Raw genomic sequence first — 22,389 nt, forward strand, 5'->3', positions numbered from 1 at the left:
GTTTGCTCAGACTGAATCTTTAGTAAACAACTCACTGATTCAAATTATTTGTTTAGTGTCTCTAGTAAACAACTCATTGATTCAAATGCTTCTTTCAGAGTATTCAGTTAACAACTTACTGATTCAAAAAATTCATACAGTCTTTACTTAACAACTCACTGATTCAAATTATTTGCTCAGACTGAATCTTTAGTAAACAACTTACTGATTCATATGATACGTTCAGCATCTCCTGTAGACAAATCAGATTCAGATGATTTGCTCAGACTGAATTTTTAGTAATCAACTCACTGATTCAAATGATTTGATCAGACTGAATATTTAGTAATCAACTCACTGATTCAAATGATTTGATCAGACTGAATCTTTAGTAAACAATTTACTGATTCAAATTTTTTTTTCAGAGTGAGTCTCCGGTAAACAACTCATTGATTCAAATGATTTATTTAGAGTCTTCAGTTAACAATTCGCTGATTCAAATGATTTACTCAGACTGAATCTTTAGTAATCAACTCACTGATTCAAACAGGGGAGTAGCAACTGGGGGGGACGGGGGATATACGTCCCCCTCACTTGATTCAAGTTCATTTTTGATTCAAATGATCTGTTCAGAGTGAGTCTCTAGTAAACAACCCAGATTCAAATTATTTGCTCATATTGAATCTTTAGTAAACAACTCACTGATTCAAACAGGGGAGTAGCAACTGGGGGGACGGGGGATACACGTCCCCCTCACTTGTAGAAACGGACCATTTAGAAACAGGTTATTAATGATTATATGAACGTAAACTTCATAGATCCCCCCCCCCCCCCCCCCCCCCCCACTTTTAATATGTCCACTAGCCTCCTGGATTTAAATGAGCTGTTCAGAGTGAGTCTACAGTCAATGACTCACTGATTCAAATCAGAAATGACTCTCTATAAAATGATGAACACATTTACTGTAACGTCATCAATCTAGTGTTGTGGTGTAGTAAATATACTTCCAACAGTAGTTAAATATTCCACAGTCTTTAAAACACCACAATATCATGTAATAATGAATAAATCCTGTCTTAAACCATTGTAGGGTGAAATAGAGCATTTATGAGTCTAAAGCTAATGATATTCCATAAACACTGAAAGAAAACACAACACTTTCTTTCATTTTGTGCAAAACAAATTTAGTTTACAATAAAAAAACGAGCACTCCACAATACACGAGACTCTTTTAGACTGTCTTTCCAGATTTGAGGAGTGTAAAACCCTCGATTCACCACAGTACAAAAGTGTGAAACGTTTCAGTGCACAAAAGACCAAAGTGTAAACATTATTATTTACAGACCTCATTCACAATCCCGCCTACATCAGCAGCACGGCTTTCAGAATTACACCATTACACTGCTCATAATTCAGTGCCTGATGAAGCAGATGTTAATCAGAGAGCTGAGATTTACCATAGTAAATGAGGCAGCACCACACAGAGCTGCCGAGACTGAGCTCACGTGTCAGGATCTAGTCAATATTGTGCGTGATATGGATGAAGGTGTTCTGATATGTGCCAGAATGGCTGTTATTTCCGCATGGTCAGCATGGCATTAACATCCCACAGCAGGTTCCTCATCTGGTCCATCAGCATCTTCATCTCCTGGTTCTTCTGCCTCACTTTCTGTTAATAAAAAACAAACAAGTTTAGTCATCTGTAGTGCTGAGCAAACATTAATCACAATTAACTGCATTCAAAATAAAAGATTGTTTTTACATAATGTGTGTGTGTATAGTAAATATTTATTATGCATATATAATTACACACATGCTTGCATATGTTTGAAAAAAAATGTTTATGCTTATTTAGATCTAAAATGTATATGTATAGGATGCAAATTATTTACAAATTTAAATATTTATGTGACAAAATAGTTGTTTCTATGCATCACATATACATAATATATCATCAAAACAGACTTTTAATAATAAATTAATTAATTAAATTTATAATAAACCTATAAAAAAAATTAATTTATAATAAATCTTTGCCCAGCACTACTATTAATTAATGCATGCATCGCAGACAACTGCTTAAATGTGACCTAAAGAATATTTATAATGTATTATATTAAAAGTCAGCCTTTTGAATATTTTATTTAAAGAATCCTGAAACATTTTGAAAGATCATTGTCCTGATTACAACCTTAGCAATGTATAATACTAATCAAACGCTGAATCAGTGAGTTGTTGACTGGAGACTCACTCTGAGTGAATCATTTGAATCAGTGAGTTGTTGTTGTTTTTTTTTATTAAAGATGTCGATCAAATACAATTACATACATAGAGACAAATAATACAAATAAATAAACAAATGCACAGAAATACACACAAAGACAAATAAACGCCAGGGTAACAAAAATAAGACTGATGAAATAAAGTTACCTTTAAGTTACATCTTAAAGAGACACAAAAGAAGAATATAAGGATACCGTTTTTGTTGCTTTTGGATGAAGAGAATGCTGGATAGATTCCAAATATTGGTCTAGGTCGATTTTGAACAGATCAAAAAAAGGTTTAGAGCCACTAAACTTCTGTTTGTGAATATGAAACTTGGCTAATAGAATACACAAATTAACTACATATACTTTTTCCATGTTTTCTTTAGAGTCATCAAACAATCCAAAGAATATAACTTTAAAAGAAAAGGAAAAGTCACTCATAATATAAGATTGAATAAAGATCAACAAATCTGACCAGAATCTCTCTGTGAAGGAGCACTGCCAGAACAAATGAATAGAGTCTTCCTCCGAAGAGTGACAGAATGAGCAGTTTAAATCAATGTCAGGCTCATATTTCTGAAGACAGGCCTTAGTAGGATAACATTTGTGAATTAATTTAAATGTTACTTCTTTTACTTTATTTGTAATAAGATACTTGTGAGGCAAAGTCGAATCGGTGGGTTGTTGACTGGAGACTCACTCTGAGTGAATCATTTGAATCAGTGAGTTGTTGACTGGAGACTGATGCTGCGTTCACACCAGACGCGGCACACGCGTCAAGCGCGAGTGATTTACATGTTAAGTCAATGCAAATGCGTGAATAGACATTCTGCGGCGCGATACGCGCGAATGACGCAAATTGCGCGGGGCGAATTGAGTGTTTTGCGTGTTTGACGCGCTTAACGAGCGTTTCGCGCGAATCTCTCGAATTCGAAAATCTAAACTTCAGCGTACATTCGCGCCGCGTTAACCAATCAGAAGCTTGCTCTTGTGGGGGCGTGATTGTGACGTAGAACCTGCTGTCGGTGTTCCGAGGGAAATCCTCCAGCCTTCACCGACAACAGTTCATCAAACTGGGCTTGGCTCAGTCAGAAGCACCGCTGAAAGCCTCCGTCATCCAGGTTCAGTTTCTGGAGGAGTTTATGAGCTCACAGAGCTGGATGCACCTCTGAAAGGATGTAGTGGACTCAGACACGGCCCTAAACGTATCAACGCTGCTTTTCAGTCTTTATAAAGCACATAAACACTGTTATTTTCTTCATAAAATCCATGTTAGCCATTTAGCTATAAAGCTAGAGTCTTCGGGCAGACAGAAGACCTGCCCATCACGCGATTCCGCGTCTGTTCTGAAGTGAATTTGACGCGCGAATAAAGCGAGTAAACTCAAATGTTCACGCGGCTATTTATCCGCGCGTTCCGCATCTGGTGTGAACACAGCATAACTCTGAGTGAATCATTTGAATCAGTGAGTTGTTTACTGGGGATGCATATCATCAGACTTTATTTTCTGAAAGCTGATAAGCTTTGCATTGACGTATAATTAGGATAGGACAGTATTTGGCAAAAATAGTGTTATTTGAAAATCTCCAATCTGAGGGCTTTAAAAAAAAAACTACAAATATTTAAAAAATATGCAAGCAGAGGCGGGGTTTCTGTTGAGGCGACGGCAGTGTTTGTGTTGTCAAGACGACTACGGAAACTCTCAAAGATGGAGGAGAGACGATGCTGTTTGAAATTATCCGGAGCTTCAACAATCTTGAATATCACAATTTATGAATGTCACATATTACAATTACAACAAAATCCACAGCAGTGCTCATGCACAATACGAAGCTGATTCAGTCGTGGTCTAGCGACTAAACAGTGCAGCGCACAACTTTTTTCTTGTTAACAACAACAACAACCAAAAAGGCAGTGCGTTGCACCTCACATAGTCAGATTGGAAAGTGGTGTTTAGTGTGATCGGCCCTGAGGCTAATTTTGTGATCCAGCTTTAGATATTCTGTTGTACTAACATACTGGCAATGCAGCAGCATGTTGAGAGAAAGCAATGAAAGCAAAAGCACCTCCAGAACCTCCTGTCTCTCCTGTAGAACCGCAGGACTGCACAGCTCCACTCTCACAGCAGACACCTCCTCGCCAACATACGGCACCAGCTGCAGGAGTTACAGCACACGCATTATTGACAAAAACATCAATTATTGATTTATTGTGCACATGTTCAGAGGGAATAAACATTTCAACCAAATTAAACTGCAAAAGTAGTTTATGAGAATACCTCGGCTGGAGTCTCCTGGAGGTCAGAGGTCATCTCCACACAGCGCTCGTACAGCAGACGCAGCTTCCGGAAAAGTAAAGTCAGCTGACGCAGATGCTCCTGCAGCTTCCCGAAGCGGTCCTGATACGCCGCCTGACTCTGGGTCACACCGTTGGGCAGCTACAACACACGCGGTTTTTAAAGTGTTGTCAAAGACGATTATTACTTTATTAACACTAGATCTTTATTGATTTTTTTAGGAACATATAACAGGTGAGAACAAAACGGGAAAAAAGATATATATACATATATACACACACAAACCAACAGTTTTTTTTTGTTATTTCCCAAATGATATTGAACAGATTGAGGAGTTTTTCACAGTAGTTCCTATAATATTTTATCTTCTGGAGAAAATCTTATTTGTTTTATTTCGGCTAGAATAAAAGCAGTTCTTAATTTTTTTAAAAACATTTTAAGGTCAATATTATTAGCCCCTTTAAGCTATTTTCATTTTGAATTGTCTCCCGCACAAACCACTGTTATACAACGACTTGCCTAATTACCCTAACTTTACCCTAATTACCCTAGTTAAGCATTTAAATGTCACTTTAAGATGAATGCTAGTGTAAGAATATCTATTCTAATATTATGTGCTGTGATATTAAGTGTTTTTTTAATATCGTGAAGGAGCAGTTAGACTCTGCTGGACTGACCTGTGTGGCCCGTGTGATCTGGAAGATCTCCATGGTGCGGGTGACGATGTCCTGCACAGTCTCCTGTCCGATTCGGCATAGGTAAACGGGTGAGATCTCCCGCAGAGCACTCTGAGGAGCCGCACCAGGTGGAGGAACACCCGGCGGCAGGCCAGACTGAGCCTGAGATGGAGGAACGGTGGACAGAGCCGTAGCCAGAGCCTTCTGAGGAAGAGGAGCCGACATCTGAAACACAGCAACATGGTTTATAGTCATATATCGTTTCAGCATTGATAACACAAAGTGCGAATCTGCAGAAAATAATGTCCAGTATAGAATATAAAGTCCTGCTGCAGTGGAGACAGAATGAATATTGTGTCTGACTCCATCATGAGCTTGGAGGACTGCATCCATACATCTCTGACATGACTCAAATCACTGATTAATAAAGTCATCTGGAATGAAGAAGAAAGCATTCAGCAGGATCCCAGAGTTCATCAAGATTCATCTTCAATGCCTCCATCATACCCCAGACATGCTCAATAATGTTGATGTCTGGTGACTGGGCTGGCCAATCCTGGAGCAGCTTGACCTTCTCTGCTTTCAGGATCTTTGATGTGGAGGCTGAAGTATGAGCAGGAGCGCTATCCTGCTGGAGAATTGTCCCTCTCCTGTGGTTTGTAATGTAATGGGCAGCACAGATGTCTTGATACCTCAGGCTGTTGATGTTGATCATCCACTCTGCAGATCTCTCGCACACCCCCATACTGAATGAACCCTAAACCATATTTATAGATTTAATAGAACAATGACTATTAAAGTACAACACTGTTTGCAGTCAAATAGTGCTAATGTTGTTTTGAAGTCACTCTTGATTGATTCCAAGCCGAATATTTAAAGTACCAGGGTAAACAATATAGAGAGCCCGTCACAAGCTGTCACCGAATGAATGTGCGAATATAAAACCAACCGTACCTCAATGGAAGTCAATAGGTAATTAGCGGTTTTCAACATTTTTCTAAATATCTATTTTAGAGTTTAACAGAAGAACAACTTGATAATGGTTTGAAACAAGTAAATGATGGCAGAATTTCCATTTGTGGGTGAATTTACGTTATCACTTCATGAATGAACAAAACTGAACCGTGTTTATAAAAGAACAACGAGCGAACGGATGAGGAATGAATATAAAGGCGAAAAAACTCACTGCGCTTCTCTGTGCTGCTCCTTAATTAGTTTAATTCCGGCGGATAAGAGTAATAATCTCCTTTTATTTGAACGATTTCTCCGCTTGCTTCCATTCAGTTTCAAACGGAGCGTCAGCCATCACTCGTGTTATCATTTCCGGTTTCATGGATCACATAAAGGTACCTCTACTAATTTATTGTTTCATGTTTTTTTGGTAATATTATTTAACATTTTTATTGAACATATTGTATATTACAACAGCTTTTAAAAAGTACAATAAAAACAGGTGCAAAAAAGAAACAAATTACATACATAATAACATTACATAAAAATAATGAATATTTCAAAACATGAGTTTCTACTAAAAGTGTTCACGTTCCATGTTATTTATAACTTTGCTTATATAGAAAAACGATAGTCGGAATAATAAAGCAGTAGTAAATAAATCATTGTTTTAAAGGTATACATCATTTCACGTTAATAATTGGTATTCATGTATATATTTCCCCTAGACTACAATTTTCGGTAATCAACAATTCTCAGCTCCACATGGTTGATGACCATACAATACAAAAAAAAACTTTGACATTATGCCAGAGACTGTAAAAAAATATGCTTTCGATTACCCAAAGACCTTTATTTTGAAATCGTGTCCTCTCATTTTGTTTCGCGAGATGTTTCATCCGCGTATCTTCAGCGTGTGTGTTCGAGAATCCTGCCTGCTTCAGGTTTGTTGACTACTGTAATAAAATGGTGTATATTTATTACTTTTTTAAATTTTATCTACACTTTTTTTAGATGATTTATGCCATGTATATGTGTGTTAAAATATGACTTAGCTTGTTGTTACTTAGTCAGTTAATTTAACTTACTCTGTCTTAATAATACAGTAATGAAATATAAAATAACAGTAAACGATCTGTAAATTAACCATATATAAACTTTTAATCTTGATAACGTTTTAAAAACGTCTTTCTGATTTTGTTTGTGATGTAATAGTGTGCGCTTTGGGGTGATTAGTTAAGTTATTGTGAAACGAGCTGTACAGATAAGCTTGAACGTTTCCTCGGTATTAAAGGGTCAGTTCACCTAAAACTGAAAATTCTGTCATCATTTACTCACCCTTTACAAACCTTTATGAGTTGTTTTCTTCTGTTAGAAGATATTTGGAAGAAATGTGGAAACTGGTAACCATTAACCTCAATAGTATTTGTTTTCCTACTACAGTCAATGGTTACAGGCTTTCAGCATTCTTCAAAATATCTTCTTTAGTGTTCAACAGAAGAAAACAGCTCATAATGGTTTATAACCACTTGAGGTTGAGTAAAAAGGGAGTAAACTTACATTTTTTGGCTGAACTATCCTTATAAAGCAGCTGTATAAGTGTTTATAGAGGTAAAGTTGGTTATCGTTTTTGAACACTGACAATTAGTGTTATCGTGCCTATATTGTTCACCACACTACTTTGAATATTCAGATTGAAATTGCTTGTAAACATGACTTCAAAACATCATTAGCACTATTTAATTGACTGTGAACAACATTGTACTTTGATAGTCGTTTGCATAAGTACTTTTCTGATTTTATATTATTGAGGAGAACGTCTGAATGTGTGAATATAAAAACTTTACCTCAATTAAGTGTTTTAGCCATCAGTTCTTCTCATGCACATGTATTTAGTCCAGCAGTTAATAACAGTGTATCTGATGTGTTTCAAAAAAATCTAAATTTTACAGATTTTTAAAAAAATGTAAAATTATGCATATGAATAGTAAATATATTATGCATTTTTAAAAATTAATTGTAGTATTTTCTTTAAATAATATCCAAATGTTTATATGATTTATTTATAATAAAGTTTGTAAAGTCCTATTTTTTATAATTTTGCAGATATATATTATATGAGAGACTAAATAAAACAATGTAAGAGGAAAAAATAAATAAATAAATAAATAATATATATAATAAATAAATAAAAATAAACTAAATTTAATATATATATATATATATATATATATATATATATATATATATATATATATATATATATATATGTATATATATATATATATATATATATATATATGTATATGTATATATATATGTATATGTATATGTATATATATATGTATATATATATATATATATATATATATATATGTATATGTATATATATATGTATATGTATATATATATGTATATGTATATATATATATATATATGTATGTATATATATATATATATATATATATATATATATATATATATATATATATATATATATATATATATATATGTGTGTGTGTGTGTGTGTGTGTGTGTGTAAATATATATATATATATATATATATATATATATATATATATATTAAATTTAGTTTATTTTTATTTGTTTATTTTATTTTGCATGATTTTTTGTGCATTATTTTTCTATTTCTAAAGATGTTCGTTGACTAAAATAATATTTAAGTAAATAAATCTGTGTAATATGTCCTCATGCACATATATTTGATCCAACAGTTTATGTGATGTGTGTTTATATGTGCATATATTAGGTTCTGCAGTTAATAGCAGCATATCTGATGTGTGTTTTATATAGGATTGAATGTGAAGATGGCAGAGATAGGCTGTCCTGGCTCCAGCACTGAAGGGCCCGGCTCTGGCTCTGCTGACAGCCCGGGGGCCCTGAGCCCGTCTCAGAGAGAGCTGCTGGAGCGATGCCTTCATGCCCTCAATCATGCCAAGAACGACAGCCACACACTGGCAGCGCTGCTCCTGGTACAAACACACCTACACTCAGGGTGCCAATATATAGTTTTCAGTCATGTGACGTGTGTGTAGACCTGCCAGGTAAAAAAATAAATAAATAACACTGAGCCATAATGACGGCTACACTGAGCTCTTTATAGAAACGCAGCACTATCCACCCATATTTCCATATTTCAATCAAATATCAACAGAATAAAACAAAGAAATGATCACAAACTGTACATTGTGGGCACCTGCCATCCATATACTTCAGTGTTTTAGTCACTTAAAATCCTCAGAAATAACATGTCAAAAATAAGTGAGTTTTTTCTTAAAACAAACTAAATAATCAGGGTAATTGGCTAAATAATATACAGTTGAAGTCAGAATTATTAGCCCCCCTGAATTATTAGCGCCCCTGTTTATTTTTTCCCCATTTTCTGTTTAATGGAGGGAAGATTGTTTCAGCACATTTCTAATCATAATAGTTTTAATAACTCATTTCTAAAAACTTATTTATTTTATCTTTATCATGATTACAGTAAATAATATTTTACTAGATGTTTTTCAAGACACTTCTGTACAGCTTAAAGTGACATTTAAAGGCTTCACTAGGGTAATAAGGTGAACTAGTCAGGTTAGGGTAATTAGGCAAGTTATTGTATAACAATGGTTTGTTCTGTAGATTGTCGGAAAAAAAATTGGCTTAAAGGGGCTAATAATATTGTCCCAAAAATGGGTTTTAAAAAATTAATAACTGCTTTAATTCTAGCCGAAATAAAACAAATAAGACTTTCTCCAGAAGAAAAAATATTATCAGGCATACTGTGAAAAATTCCTTGCCCTGTTAAAAATCATTTTGGTAATATTTAAATGAGAAAAACAAAATCAAAAGGGGGCTAATAATTCTGACTTCAACTGTAGTTATTTTCTTATTTTGACTTATTATTTCTGAAACCAAGACTAAATGTTTTGCTTGTTTAGAAAACGCTTCCTGATTTGACTATCTTTAAATATTTATACTAGAAACAAGACAAAAACTCTAATCTGAACTCTGCTTTGCTCTGGTCTGTATTTTAAATAATTAAAATAAGAAATAACCTTAATATACATTTGATCTCCCCTATAAGGGTTCAAACCATTGTGAATGCATGATTGCAGTCTCTGCAGGAAAATATATATATTAGTGCTGTCAAAATTAGTGCGTTAACGCATGCGATTAATTTGAAATGTTTAACGTGTTAAAAAAAATTAACGCAGTTGCAGTTTTTTTTATATTTCCTGTTGTGGCCGACGTGTGTTAAACATGCAAAAAAATATGGATAAGACCAAGGAAGCACTTTTTTAAGGCAGGTTTCAGTATAAAACAATTAATGTCGTATTACCAGGCTTTCCAGCGTTTCCTCCACAGTTTCATGCAATTTCAGGTGTCATTTTTAAATTTCGACTTCTGAAAAAACCTCCGCATTTCGTGACTCGGTGGTCCTTTAAGGTAATCAAAAATCGCTGCTTGCATGGTCGACTCTTAATAAGAGTATAATCACAATCATATTAAAATCTGAGTATTGGTGTCCATGTAAATGTACTCGAAAAGTGCCAGATGAAGTCGCGAGCTGTTAAAGACAGCGCATTCCTCTGCCTTTTAGCATGCGCCCTCCAATGTTTCATTAAGTTTGACCTGTGTCCCCCTTAAACACAAGTTTTGTTAAGCGTCTGCTTTGCGTTGTTGTGTTAGAATCTTTGTGAAATACAGCCATACTTTAGAATGCGCGTTGAATCTGAAGGGAGTCGCTCCAGCTGCCCTGTCCTGCGCGCGTTGTGTGTGTGTGTGTGTGTGTGTCTGTGTGCGTGCGCTTTGGTGTGACACAATGTGTACCTGTGTGTGCCTTTGATGTACCGCTTGATGCTGCTTACGTCCTTGTCGCAGCACCAGTAGCCACAAAATTCCGCACCGAAATGCCAGTTTTCACTCTCAGCTCACATCATTCCAAAGAAAAGGTCCACATTGTCCCCCGATAATGTCAACAGACTGGACTGTCTTAGCAACTGTCTAAATGTAAAGGAGGACTAAGCAAAATTGTTTCTACTTTATAATTACTGTTCTCAACTATCATCAATACAACTTTACAATGAGTGCAATTGTTTGTAATCAATACTTTATTATAATTTTCTTTATTGGTATCGATTGTTTTGAAATTCAAATAGCACTAACATGCCTGTGTTTTTATTTCTGTCATGAATATGGCTGTCAAGCCAGGATCTTGATGGGGTTTACCACTGATACTTATATATTCAGTCTGAATGCGGCAGATACAGCCCACCACTTTCATGGTTATCTGTTTACTGGTGCACGAATGCAAACTTCTCAGCGTTTGTTTTTTATTAAAAGTCTTTGAGAATCTGCTGAAACATTCAATCAGAGGTCAAAATAGACTCAATATCACTCAAACACTGCACACTTAAGTAAGTTTGATTTATAAATGACATGTAATTGAATTAAATATTTACATCTGACTGATGTATTACAGAAAAAATTACAGGTTTAATACGGAAATATATTTGACCCTCTGATGCTCAGTGTATGCACACATTGCTCATGGTTCTCTTTGTGCATTTAGATCACGAGGTTGTGTCCCGCTGCGCAGCTGGATCCCGAGACTCTGCAGCGTATTTTTGAGGCGGTGGGTTTGGATTTACCTGCTCGTCTTCTGCTGACGGCGTGTCGGGGGGTGGAGAGCGCTGGTTTGCCTGCGCAGGAGCTGATCTCTCTGGCCGCCGCGCTTCTAGCCGCTCTCAGCACAGACTCGAACCTGCTGCCTCACCCTCAGCTCCTCAGCACTATCCCACTGTTACTCAACATCCTGGAGAACGGACAGAAACACACTGAAGATGAAGACGAGAGCAGATCTGCAGACGCTCAGACCACATTCACCACAGATGAGCCTCTGCTTTCTGATTGTTACCAGGTATTTTGGTTTGTTTATGTTGGTGAAGTGAAGCTGTTGAGAATTTTTGATGATGATGAATGCATATATTTTTATTTTGTATTATTCATTTGTTTTGTGATCACCAAGTCTTAATGATTTGGTCTAATATTTTTCACATATTTCCCAAATGATGTTGAACAGATTCAGGAAATTTTCATAGTATGTCTGATAATATTTTTTCTTCTGGAGAAAGTCTTATTTGTTTTATTTCGGCTAGAATAAAAGCAGTTATTAATTGTTTTAAAGCCATTTTAAGGTCAATATTATTAGCCCCCTAAAGCAATATTAGTGTTGGATTGTCTCCAGAACAAACCACTGTTATACAATGACTTGCCTAATTACCCTAACTTTACCCTAATTACCCGAGTAAAGCCTTTAAATGTCACTTTAAGCTGAACACTAGTGTCTTGGTCCACTATTAGTGCTGTCATCATGGCACAGTTCACACATTTCCATTAAATCAAAAGTAATGTTATTGTATAATAAATTAATATTTGTATGGTATTAATATTGTTCAATACACATTTTGGTTTCAGGACAACTTTTATGAAAGGTTTTGATCCACTTCAGATGTTGACTACAGTATATATTTAATTTTATTGTGTGTTATTATTCTTTAATAATGAAATTAACATCAGCTAATTGTCATCAGGTTCTAAACGCAGTGTGTGCTTCAGAAAAGGGCCCCGAGCAGCTCCTGTCCCGCGGGGCCGTTCCAGCGTTATGCAGAGCCGTAATCAAAAAACAAACCCTGAGTAAAGAAAAAGCCCTTCCGCTGCTGGGACGCCTGCTGTCTTCTGGAGTCAGGACTCAGGTCTGCACATGCACTTTTATTCATGTTATATGATAAAAAAATGTTAATTTATTGACTGTTTGTACATACTGTAAATCATTTGCTTATCATGAGTGAAATTAATATTAAAAACTAAATAAGTATATATTTTTTAGTGCCAGGCAAACATTAACCATGATTAAATGCATCCAAAATAAAAGTTTGTTTAGACCTAATTGAAGTATGTGTATGTATCATGTCACCGGCCACTTTATTAGGTACACCTTACTAGTACCGTGTTGGACCCCTTTTGCTTTTAGAACTGCCTTAATCCTTCACAGATTCAACAAGCTACTGTTAATATTCCTCAGAGATTTTCCTCCATATTGTCATGATAGCATCACACAGTTGCTGCAGATTTGTCGGCTGCACATCCATGATTTCCCGTTCCACCACATCCCAAAGCTGCTCTATTGGATTGAGCTCTGGTGACTGTGGAGGCCATTTGAGTACAGTGAACTCATCGTCATGTTCAAGAAACCAGTCTGAGATGATTGAGCTTTATTACATGCTGCGTTATCCTGCTGGAAGTAGCCATCAGAAGATGAAGACACTGTGCTCATAAAGGGATGGACATGGTCAGCAGCAATACTCAGGTAGGCTGTGGCGTTGATGCTCAATTGGTACTAATGGACCCAAAGAAAATCTCCCCCACACCATTACACCACCACCACCAGCCTGAACCGCTGATACAAGGCAGGATGATCCATGCTTTCATGTTGTTGAGGCCAAATTGTGAGCCGAGCATCCGAATGTGTCAGCAGAAATGGAGACTCATCAGAGCAGCAACGTTTCTCCAATCTTCTATTGTCCAGTTTTGGTGAGTCTGTGTGAATTGTAGCCTCAGTTTCCTGTTCTTAGCTGACAGGAGCGGCACCCGGTGTGCTCTTCTGCTGCTGTAGCCCATCCGCCTCAAGGTTGGACGTGTTGTGTGTTCAGAGATGCTCTTCTGCAGAGCTCGGTTGTAGCGAGTGCTTATTTGAGTTACTGTTGCCTTTCTATCAGCTGGAACCAGTCTGGCCATTCTCCTCTGACCTCTGGCCTCATCAGCAAGGCATTTGTGCCCACAGAACTGCCGCTCACTGGATATTTCCTCTTTGTCGGAGCATTCTCTGTAAACCCTAGAGATGGTTGTGCGTGAAAATCCCAGTAGATCAGCAGTTTCTGAAATACTCAGATCAGCCCGTCTGGTAGCAACAACCATGCCACGTTCAAAGTCTCTTAAATCCCCTTTCTTCCTCATTCCATGTGATTGGCTGATTACAAATTTGCGTTAACAAGCAGTTGGACAGGTGTACCTAATAAAGTGGCTGGTGAGTGTATAAATACACACATGCATGCATATATTTAAAATGTTTTATATATATATATATATATATATATATATATATATATATATATGTGTGTGTGTGTGTGTGTGTGTGTGTGTGTGTGTGTGTGGGTATGTGATACAAATTTAATTTAAATTTAAATATCTATGTAAAAAATGTGTATAGTTTTGTTTCTATATGTGTGTGTTGCATGTACCTAATAAATATATATAATGTACACACATATATTATGTTAATTATTAATATAATATGAATATTACATTAACTTTTATTTTAGATGTGATTAATCCTTTCCCAGAACTAATATTTACTAATAGCCTGAATAATGGGCTCAAAAATCCTGTGCACATGCAGATTTCATGTGGGCATATTAATAATAACTAATCATTTATATTAATATTATAATTAATATTGGTATGTCTAAATGCCAATAAACTCAAATCTCTCTCTTTTCCTCTTCAGAGTTGGTATAAGCACTCATCTGAACTTCTTTCACTCCTAAGAAACATTTCACAAGATTTCAGCGAAGCTTCAAATGAGGCTCGATTGGAGATGTGCTCTCGGATACCGCTGTTTCTTCCTCCGCCCGGGGTTGAGAATGAAAATACAGATTTTAAGGAGATCGTGGGACATCTCTGGGCTTCGTTGAGGCCTTTGGTTCAAGGGAAGATCAAGCAAGAGCATTTAGGCGCAGTTTTAGTGTTATCCGCGTGTCTTCTGGATCTGTTTGGATGGGAGTCTGTGGGAAATCCGAAATTCTGCTGTTTGCTGGTGAACCGGGCGTGTGTGGAGGTGAGGATGGGTTTGGAGGAGCCGCCAGGGACTGAGATTTCTTTAAGCCTCCAAAACACACTCACAGCCTGCTATCGGATCATGGAAGCAGCAATGGAGCAGGCCTGCACTTCAGATGCAGCCCCAAAACAGACAGCCATCTCTGGGCTGAGCCTCCAGCAGAGCAGGCAGGTCCTCGGAGCTCTGGAGGAGGCCTTTTCTGCTGAAATCTACTATCTCAAACAGGTAGGAATGGACTGAAAAATAGATTAATGTTTTGTGAGTTTAAATAACTGATTTGTGTTTTATTATTTTGTAAACTTTGATTTATTTTTGAAATCTAAACCTGAATTTTTTTCTGCATCACTACTCATTCTTAAAGGGGTAGTTCACACTGAAATTTAAACTCTGTTTTAATTTTGTTTTTGAATTGTTTTAAGTCGGATGAGTTTTTTTGTTTTAGTTTTTTATTTTATTTTTATTCTGTGAATACAAAAGAAGATATTTCGAAGAATGTTGGAAACCTGTGAACATTGACGTCTGTGGTAGGAAAAACAAATACTATGGATTTCAATGGTTACAGGTTTCCGACATTATTCAAAATATCTTCTTTTGTCTTCATAAGAACAACAAAAAAATAAATAGTTTTGGAACAAGTCAAAGGTGAGTAATTCATGACAGACATTTGATTTTTGGGTGAACTGTCCCCAATACTAAAAGCTTGAAATTAAATGCCCACATTTAATTGAATAAAGCCTCAAGCAGAGCTGGCAGGTTCTCTGAGATCTGGAGGAGGCCTTTTCTGCTGAAATCTACGATCTCAAACAGGTGGGAATGGACTGAAAAATAGATTAATGTTTTGTGATTTTAAATAACTGATTTGTGTTTTATTCGTTTGTAAACTTTAATTTATTTTTGAAATCAAATGCTGAATTTCTTGCATCTTTACTACAGTCTTAAAGGGGTCGTTCACTCAAAAACAGAAATTCTGTTATGATTTAAAATTTATGAATGGTTTTAAACCAGTTTGAGTTTTTATTATTTTTCAGCTGAACACAAAAGAAGATATTTTGAAGATATTTCAGTCTTAAATGAGTAGTTCACGCCGAAACGAACAAAAGAAGAAATTTTGAAGAATGTTGGGTACCTGTAACTATTGACAAAACAAATACTATGGAATTCAATGGTTACAGGTTTGCAACATTCTTCAAAGTATCTCTTGTGTTCAACAAACGATCAAGCATTTTTGTGAAAATCTAAAGCTGAATTTTTGGCATCGCTACAGTCTTAAACGAGTAGTTCACGGCAAAAAGAACAGCAGAAGATATTTTGAAGAATGTTGGGAACCTGTAACCATTGACTTCTATGGTAGGAAAAACTATGGATTTCAATGGTTACAGGTTTCCAACATTCTTCAAAATATCTTCTGCTGTCTTCAACAGAACAAAATGAACAGGTTTGGAACAAGTCAAATGTGAGTAAATCATGACACAGTTAGATTTTTAGGTGAACGGTCCCTTTAAGTGTCCATGATCTTTCAGAAATCATTGCGATGACTATTTAGAAAAATGTCTGATTGTTATGAGCGTTGAAAACTGCTGCTGTTTTGTTTTTATTAATATTTTTATGGATACCAATACCAAACAAATCTGAATAAGTGTTTATATGAAATAATTTAAGTGCTTATAATGAAAAAGACTTCAGATTTTGAATTGAAAAAGCAGCAGAGATGCTTCATTTTGGTGTCCGTCAATCATATTAAATACACAAATATGAATGTACACTAATAATGGCATATTAAATGCAAGTGCGCTGTCTGTTTAATGTTGAAATCTCTTTAGTTCAAGTCAAATAAATTGAGATTGTTTACCAGCTCTAAAGTGTGCTTGATTTCTCCTTCAGGTGGAAGAGGCGAGTTATGATGATCCGTTTGTTTTCGCCACTTTCCGCTGTCTCTGCGCTTGGCTCGCTGAGGAAACCTCCTGTCTGAAGGACGACGTTATTAAACTCCTGCCTTTTCTCATCGGCTACGCTAAAACTCACTTTAATGGAGGAGAAAAGGGTCTCGCTGAGTGGATGTCAAAAATGTCCATCAGCAATACTGCACACGACAGGACCTGGAGCAGAGATGCTGCCCTTCGGTAGGGCAATACTGCGTGTTTAAGTTAAAGAGGGAATACTTTGCTTTTTTTACACTCTGAAAGATTATCCTACTTCACTATATGTGACATCTAATAAGGGTCAGCGCTAAAGTCATCTGAAACATTCCCAGGTGAAGATTGTTTCTGTTGTCAGGTACCTGCTGCCGGCGCTGTGCCACCTGTCTGCTGAAGATGAGCCGCGGCGGGAGCTTCTGTGTCTGGACGCTCCTGCTCTGCTGGTGGAGTTTCTGAGCTCCGGATGGGACACGATAAGAGCTCAGAGCGGGACGGAGGAGAACAGAGAGCCCAGTCTGGAGACCTGCTGCTCCACTTTACTCAACTTCACCATCACAGAGCCGCAGCGAGTCAGGTACACACACACGCACACAAATATGTATGCATACACACACACACATATGCATACATACATACCATACACATATACACATGCACACATAATAATGCACGCATATGCACACACATACGCACACAAATATGCATGCATACATACACATATACACATGCACGCATATGCACACATACAAACACGTGCGCAGATACAAATGCATGCAAATATATGCATGCATACATACACATATATGCATGCACACTTACACACATAAGCATGCACACATACATGCATGTGCGCACACATACACACACATAAACATTTTCACAAGCACACACACACATATGCATGCATATATACACACAAACATGCACGCACACATATGCATGCATGCATAGACATTTTTGCAAGCACGCACACATACACCCACACATATGCATGCATACATACGCATGTAAGCATGTACGTGTATGCACACAAACGCGCATACATACACATATGTGCATGCACATTTTCACACTTAAGCATGCATGCATACACATTTTCACAAACACACACACACACACACGCCTATATACGCACGCACACATAAGCATGCACACTCTCCAAGTATGAACGAGTGTCACCTGCTCTGTTTGTCTCTCAGGTCGGATCCGTGTTTCGTGGCTCTGGAGGTTTTGTTGAGTGAAGCTCTGCCTGTTCTCCTCCATAAGCCACGGCTCCAGGTTTTAGCCGCTTACTGTTGCACTCTGGGCCTCATGATTAGCAGACTGAAGCCGGCATCTGCAGGTACTGGACGTGTTTAAATCGGATGCATGTTAATTCTGATTTTTATCTGGTTTACTCATAAAAGTCTACAAAGTTTTTGTTTGTTTTTTTACTTTCAATACATTCTTAAAATGAGGTTTAGAAATGCATTAAATATTAATGATTACATATTAGTAAAATGTACCTTTTAAACATGAAATTGTAATATTTAGAAATATTTTAATATAAATAAAAATAATTGAATGTATTAGCATTAATAATAATAATAATATTAATATATTATTTTTTATATTATATATATTTATATATAAAATGAAGTTTTTTATATATATATATATATATATATATATATATATATATATATATATATATACACACACACACACACACACACAGTTGAGGTCGGAATTATTAGCCCACCTTGTTTATTTATTTCCCCAATTTCTGTTTAACAGAGAGCAGATTTCTTCAACACATTTCTAATTATAATAGTGTTAATAACTCATCTCTTACAACTGATTTATTTATCTTTGCCATGATGACAGTAAATAATATTAGACTAGATATTCTTTAAGACACTTCTATACAGCTTAAAGTGACATTTAAAGGCTTCACTAGGGTAATTAGCTTAACTAGGCAGGTTAGGGTAATCAGGCAAGTTAGTGTATAGCGATGGTTTGTTCTGTAGACAATCTGAAACAAATCTAGCTTAAAGGGGCTAATAATATTGTCCTTAAAATGGTTCATAAAAATTAAAAACTGCTTTTATTCTAGCCGAAAATAAAACAAATAAGACTTTCTCCAGAAGAACAAATATTATCAGACACACTGTGAACATTTCCTGAATCTGTTCAACATCATTTGGGAAATATTTAAAAAAGAAAACAAAATTCAAAGGGGGGGGCTAATAATTCTGACGTCAACTGTATGTTTATTTTACTATAATCATATTTATATGATTAGATTTATAAAAACAATAACAATACTTTTTGATTATGCATAAAATATTTAATAAAAATTTAAAGATTGTATAAACATGATAAAAATAATAATACTAATGATTCATAATAGTTTAATCAATTTAATTTTTTATTATTTAATTTAATAAATTTTTAAATTACATTATTAGTGACCTTTAAAAGTAATAAAGCATGTATTTTAAGACTGTAAAGCTAATGTAAATGAATGACATGGCCATATTAACTCTACATATAAAATATATTATAACATATTTATTTTACAGATAAAATATTATACATTTTAATCAGTAATACATTTTATTGTAATTATTTTTAAAGTAGTCATCATTTTTTATTGTTTTATTATTACTGTTATTATTCATTCATTCATTTACTTTTCAGCTTAGTCCCTTTATTAATCAGGGGTCGCCACAGTGGAACGAACCGCCAACTTATCCAGCATATGTTTTACACAGCTGCAACCCAATACTGGGAAACACCCATACACACTCGTTCTCTCACACACACACTCTCATACACTGGTTCATTAATTCCCCTATAGTGCATGTGTTTGAACTGTGGGGGAAACCGGAGCACCCGGAGGAAACCCACACCAACACGGGGAGAACATGCAAACTCCACACAGAAACACCAACTGGTCCAGCCGGGACTCGAACCAGCGACCTTCTTTGCTGTGAGGAGATTGTGCCCCCCACTGCACCACCGTGACACCACAATGATAATGGTTTAATTAAACATTCATTTAATTTTAATTATTAAAATTATTTAATTACTTGTTTTATTGTTTATTATTATTATTATTATTACAGATTAATAATTAAGGCACTAAGCCGAAAAGAAAATGAAAAAATAAAATGTTATAAATTTTTAATCAATAATAAGTTTAATTGTGATTATTTTTTTAAATAGTGATATTTTGTATTGTTTTTAATTATTTTTATTATCCTAATTTATTACTAGAACTTATGATTAAATTATTGGGGATTTTTAAAAGTAATAAAGTAAATGTAAATGAGTGAAATATCCATATTTACAGGTGTATTATTGTTTTTCCTCCATCAGTGTCTGTTGATGCCGCCCAGCGGCGGTGGTTCTCCTCAGTTCTGCAGTTTCTCCGGATGGTTCTGGACTGTTCTCAGGTCAGCGTTCAGTGGGACGAGACTCTAGAGCTGCACAGGCTCAGTCTGCAGGCTCTGAGTGGCTGCGTCCTCAATCAGCCCTGGATCCGCACCCTTATGAGGGATCAAGACTGGCTGAGGAGCGTCTGCTGTCGCCTGGGCTCTGACTCACAGGTCTCAGATCAGCTGGAGGAGCTGCGGCGTGCCCTGGAGAAACAGAAATGAAAAAAGGGGGCAGTTCACACAAAATGTACAGTTTCATGCCTCAGTTTCATTAGTAGAAAATTAAAGAAGATTTTGAGCTGAATCTGCTGGTGCTGATGGTTCTTATTATGGCAGTGAATGGCCATTTCTTATTATTTAGTCATATAAGCACGTAGATCAATACGTTAATAAAGTAAATGAGTAGATAAAGTAAAGGAGAAAATAAGTAGGTAAGTGAGTAGGTAAATAAAGTGAAGACGCAAGTAAGTAAATAAAGTAAAGAAGTGAGAACTTAAGCAAGTAGTTAAATAAAGAAGTATTTAAGCAAGTAGGTCAATAAAGTAAAGTGAGTAAGTAGGTAATAAATTAGTAAGTAGGTAAATAAAGAAGTAGGTAAATTAAATTAAATAAAGTAAAGAAGAAAGTGATTAAAAATAAAGTACTAAGTAAACATGGTAAAGTAGTAGGTGAATAAGTAGGTAATAAAGTAGTAAGTAGGTAAATGAAGTAGGTGAGTAGGTAAATAAAGAAGTAAATATGTAGGTGAGTAATAAGCTAAATAGTAAATACAGTAAAGAAGTAGGTAAGCAAGTAGGTGAATTAAGTAAATAAGTGAGTACAATAAAAAGTAGGTAAATAAAGTAGGTGAGTTGGTGAATAAAGTAAAGAAGTAAAAGAGTAGGTAAGTAGATAAAAGTAAAAAAAAGTAGGTGAGTAAAAATAAAGTAGTAAGTAGGCATAGTAAACAAGTAGGTGAGAAAGTAGGTAAAAAAAGAAGTAAATTAGTAGGTAAATAAAGTAAAGAAGTGAGTTGGTAAAGTAGGTAAGTAAATAAAGAAGTAAATAAGTAGGTGAGTAAATAGGTAAATAAAATACAGAAGTAGGTAAGCAAGTATGTCAATAAAGTACAGAAGTAGGAAATAAATAAGTAGGTGAGTTAGTAGGTAAATACAGTAAAGAAGTAATTAATAGGTGAGTAAAAAATAAAGTAGTAAGTAGGTATATTAAAGAAGTAGGTGAGTAAGTAGGTAATAAAGTAGTAAGTAGGTAAATAAAGTATAGACGTAAATAAGTAGGTGAGTAATTAGTAAGTGAGTAATTAGGTAAATACAGTAAAGAAGTGACTAAGGTAAGCAAGTAGGTCAATAAAGTAAATAAGTATGGCGAGTAAAAATAAAGCGTAAGTAGGTAAATAAAGTAGGTGAATAGGTTAATAAAGTAGTAAATAAGTAGGTGAGTAAAAATAAAGTAGTAAGTAGGAATAGTAAAGAAGTAGGCGAGTTGGTAAATAAATGAAGTGGGTGAGTGAGTAAAAATAAAGTGAGTAGATAAAGAAGTAAATAAGTAGGTGAGTAAGTAGGGAAATAAAGTAAAGTAGGAAAGTAAAGAAATAAATAAGTAGTTGAGTAAGTAGGTAAATACAGTAAAGAAGTGAGTATAAGTAGGTAATAAAGTAAAGTAAAGAAGTAAATAGGTAATAAAGTCGGTGAGTAGGTAAATAAAGAAGTAAATATGTAGGTGAGAAAGTTGGTAAATAAAGTAAAGTTAGTAAGTAGGTAATCAAGTAGGTCAATACAGTACAGAAGTAGGTAAGTAAAGTAAAGACGTTGGTAAATGAGTAAGTAGGTAAATAAAGTAGGAAAGTAAAGAAGTAAATAAGTAGGTGAGTAAGTAGGTAATAAAGTAAAGTAGTAAGTAGGTAAATAAAGTAAAAAAGTAGGTAATTAAGTAGGTAAGTAAATAAAGAAGTAAATAAGTAGGTGAGTAAGTAGGTA

General features: G+C 35.5%; 2 protein-coding genes across 5 annotated transcripts; one reads left to right on the forward strand and one right to left on the reverse strand.

Moving 5' to 3' along the window:
• Positions 1-1,137: 1,137 nt before the first annotated feature.
• Positions 1,138-6,552, reverse strand: zgc:114119. 3 transcript variants are annotated; one of them, XM_087294950.1, is made up of 5 exons: positions 5,629-6,552; positions 5,220-5,444; positions 4,525-4,683; positions 4,313-4,402; positions 1,138-1,648 (listed from the first exon to the last, which is right to left on the reverse strand). In XM_087294950.1, the coding sequence occupies exons 2-5, from the start codon at positions 5,442-5,444 to the stop codon at positions 1,553-1,555; spliced, it is 570 nt and encodes a 189-aa protein (XP_087151076.1). In that variant the 5' UTR covers positions 5,629-6,552; the 3' UTR covers positions 1,138-1,552.
• Positions 6,553-7,057: 505 nt separating this feature from the next.
• ncdn (neurochondrin) lies at positions 7,058-20,717 on the forward strand. Of its 2 annotated transcripts, XM_087296082.1 has the most exons (10): positions 7,058-7,114; positions 7,614-7,709; positions 8,985-9,163; positions 11,752-12,099; positions 12,773-12,934; positions 14,746-15,300; positions 16,957-17,195; positions 17,350-17,565; positions 18,191-18,333; positions 20,355-20,717. In XM_087296082.1, exons 2-10 carry the CDS (start codon positions 7,685-7,687, stop codon positions 20,633-20,635), a joined length of 2,148 nt encoding a protein of 715 aa, XP_087152208.1. In that variant the 5' UTR covers positions 7,058-7,114; positions 7,614-7,684; the 3' UTR covers positions 20,636-20,717. The 2 variants fall into 2 exon arrangements, with proteins under 2 accessions (XP_087152208.1, XP_087152209.1); XM_087296083.1 differs by lacking the exon at positions 7,614-7,709.
• The last annotated feature ends 1,672 nt before the right edge of the window (positions 20,718-22,389 follow it).

The sequence above is a fragment of the Danio rerio genome, chromosome 19 (genome assembly GCF_052040795.2).
Source record: "Danio rerio strain M-AB ecotype USA chromosome 19, GRCz13ab, whole genome shotgun sequence".
In the NCBI taxonomy this organism is placed as follows: Eukaryota; Metazoa; Chordata; class Actinopteri; order Cypriniformes; family Danionidae; genus Danio; species Danio rerio.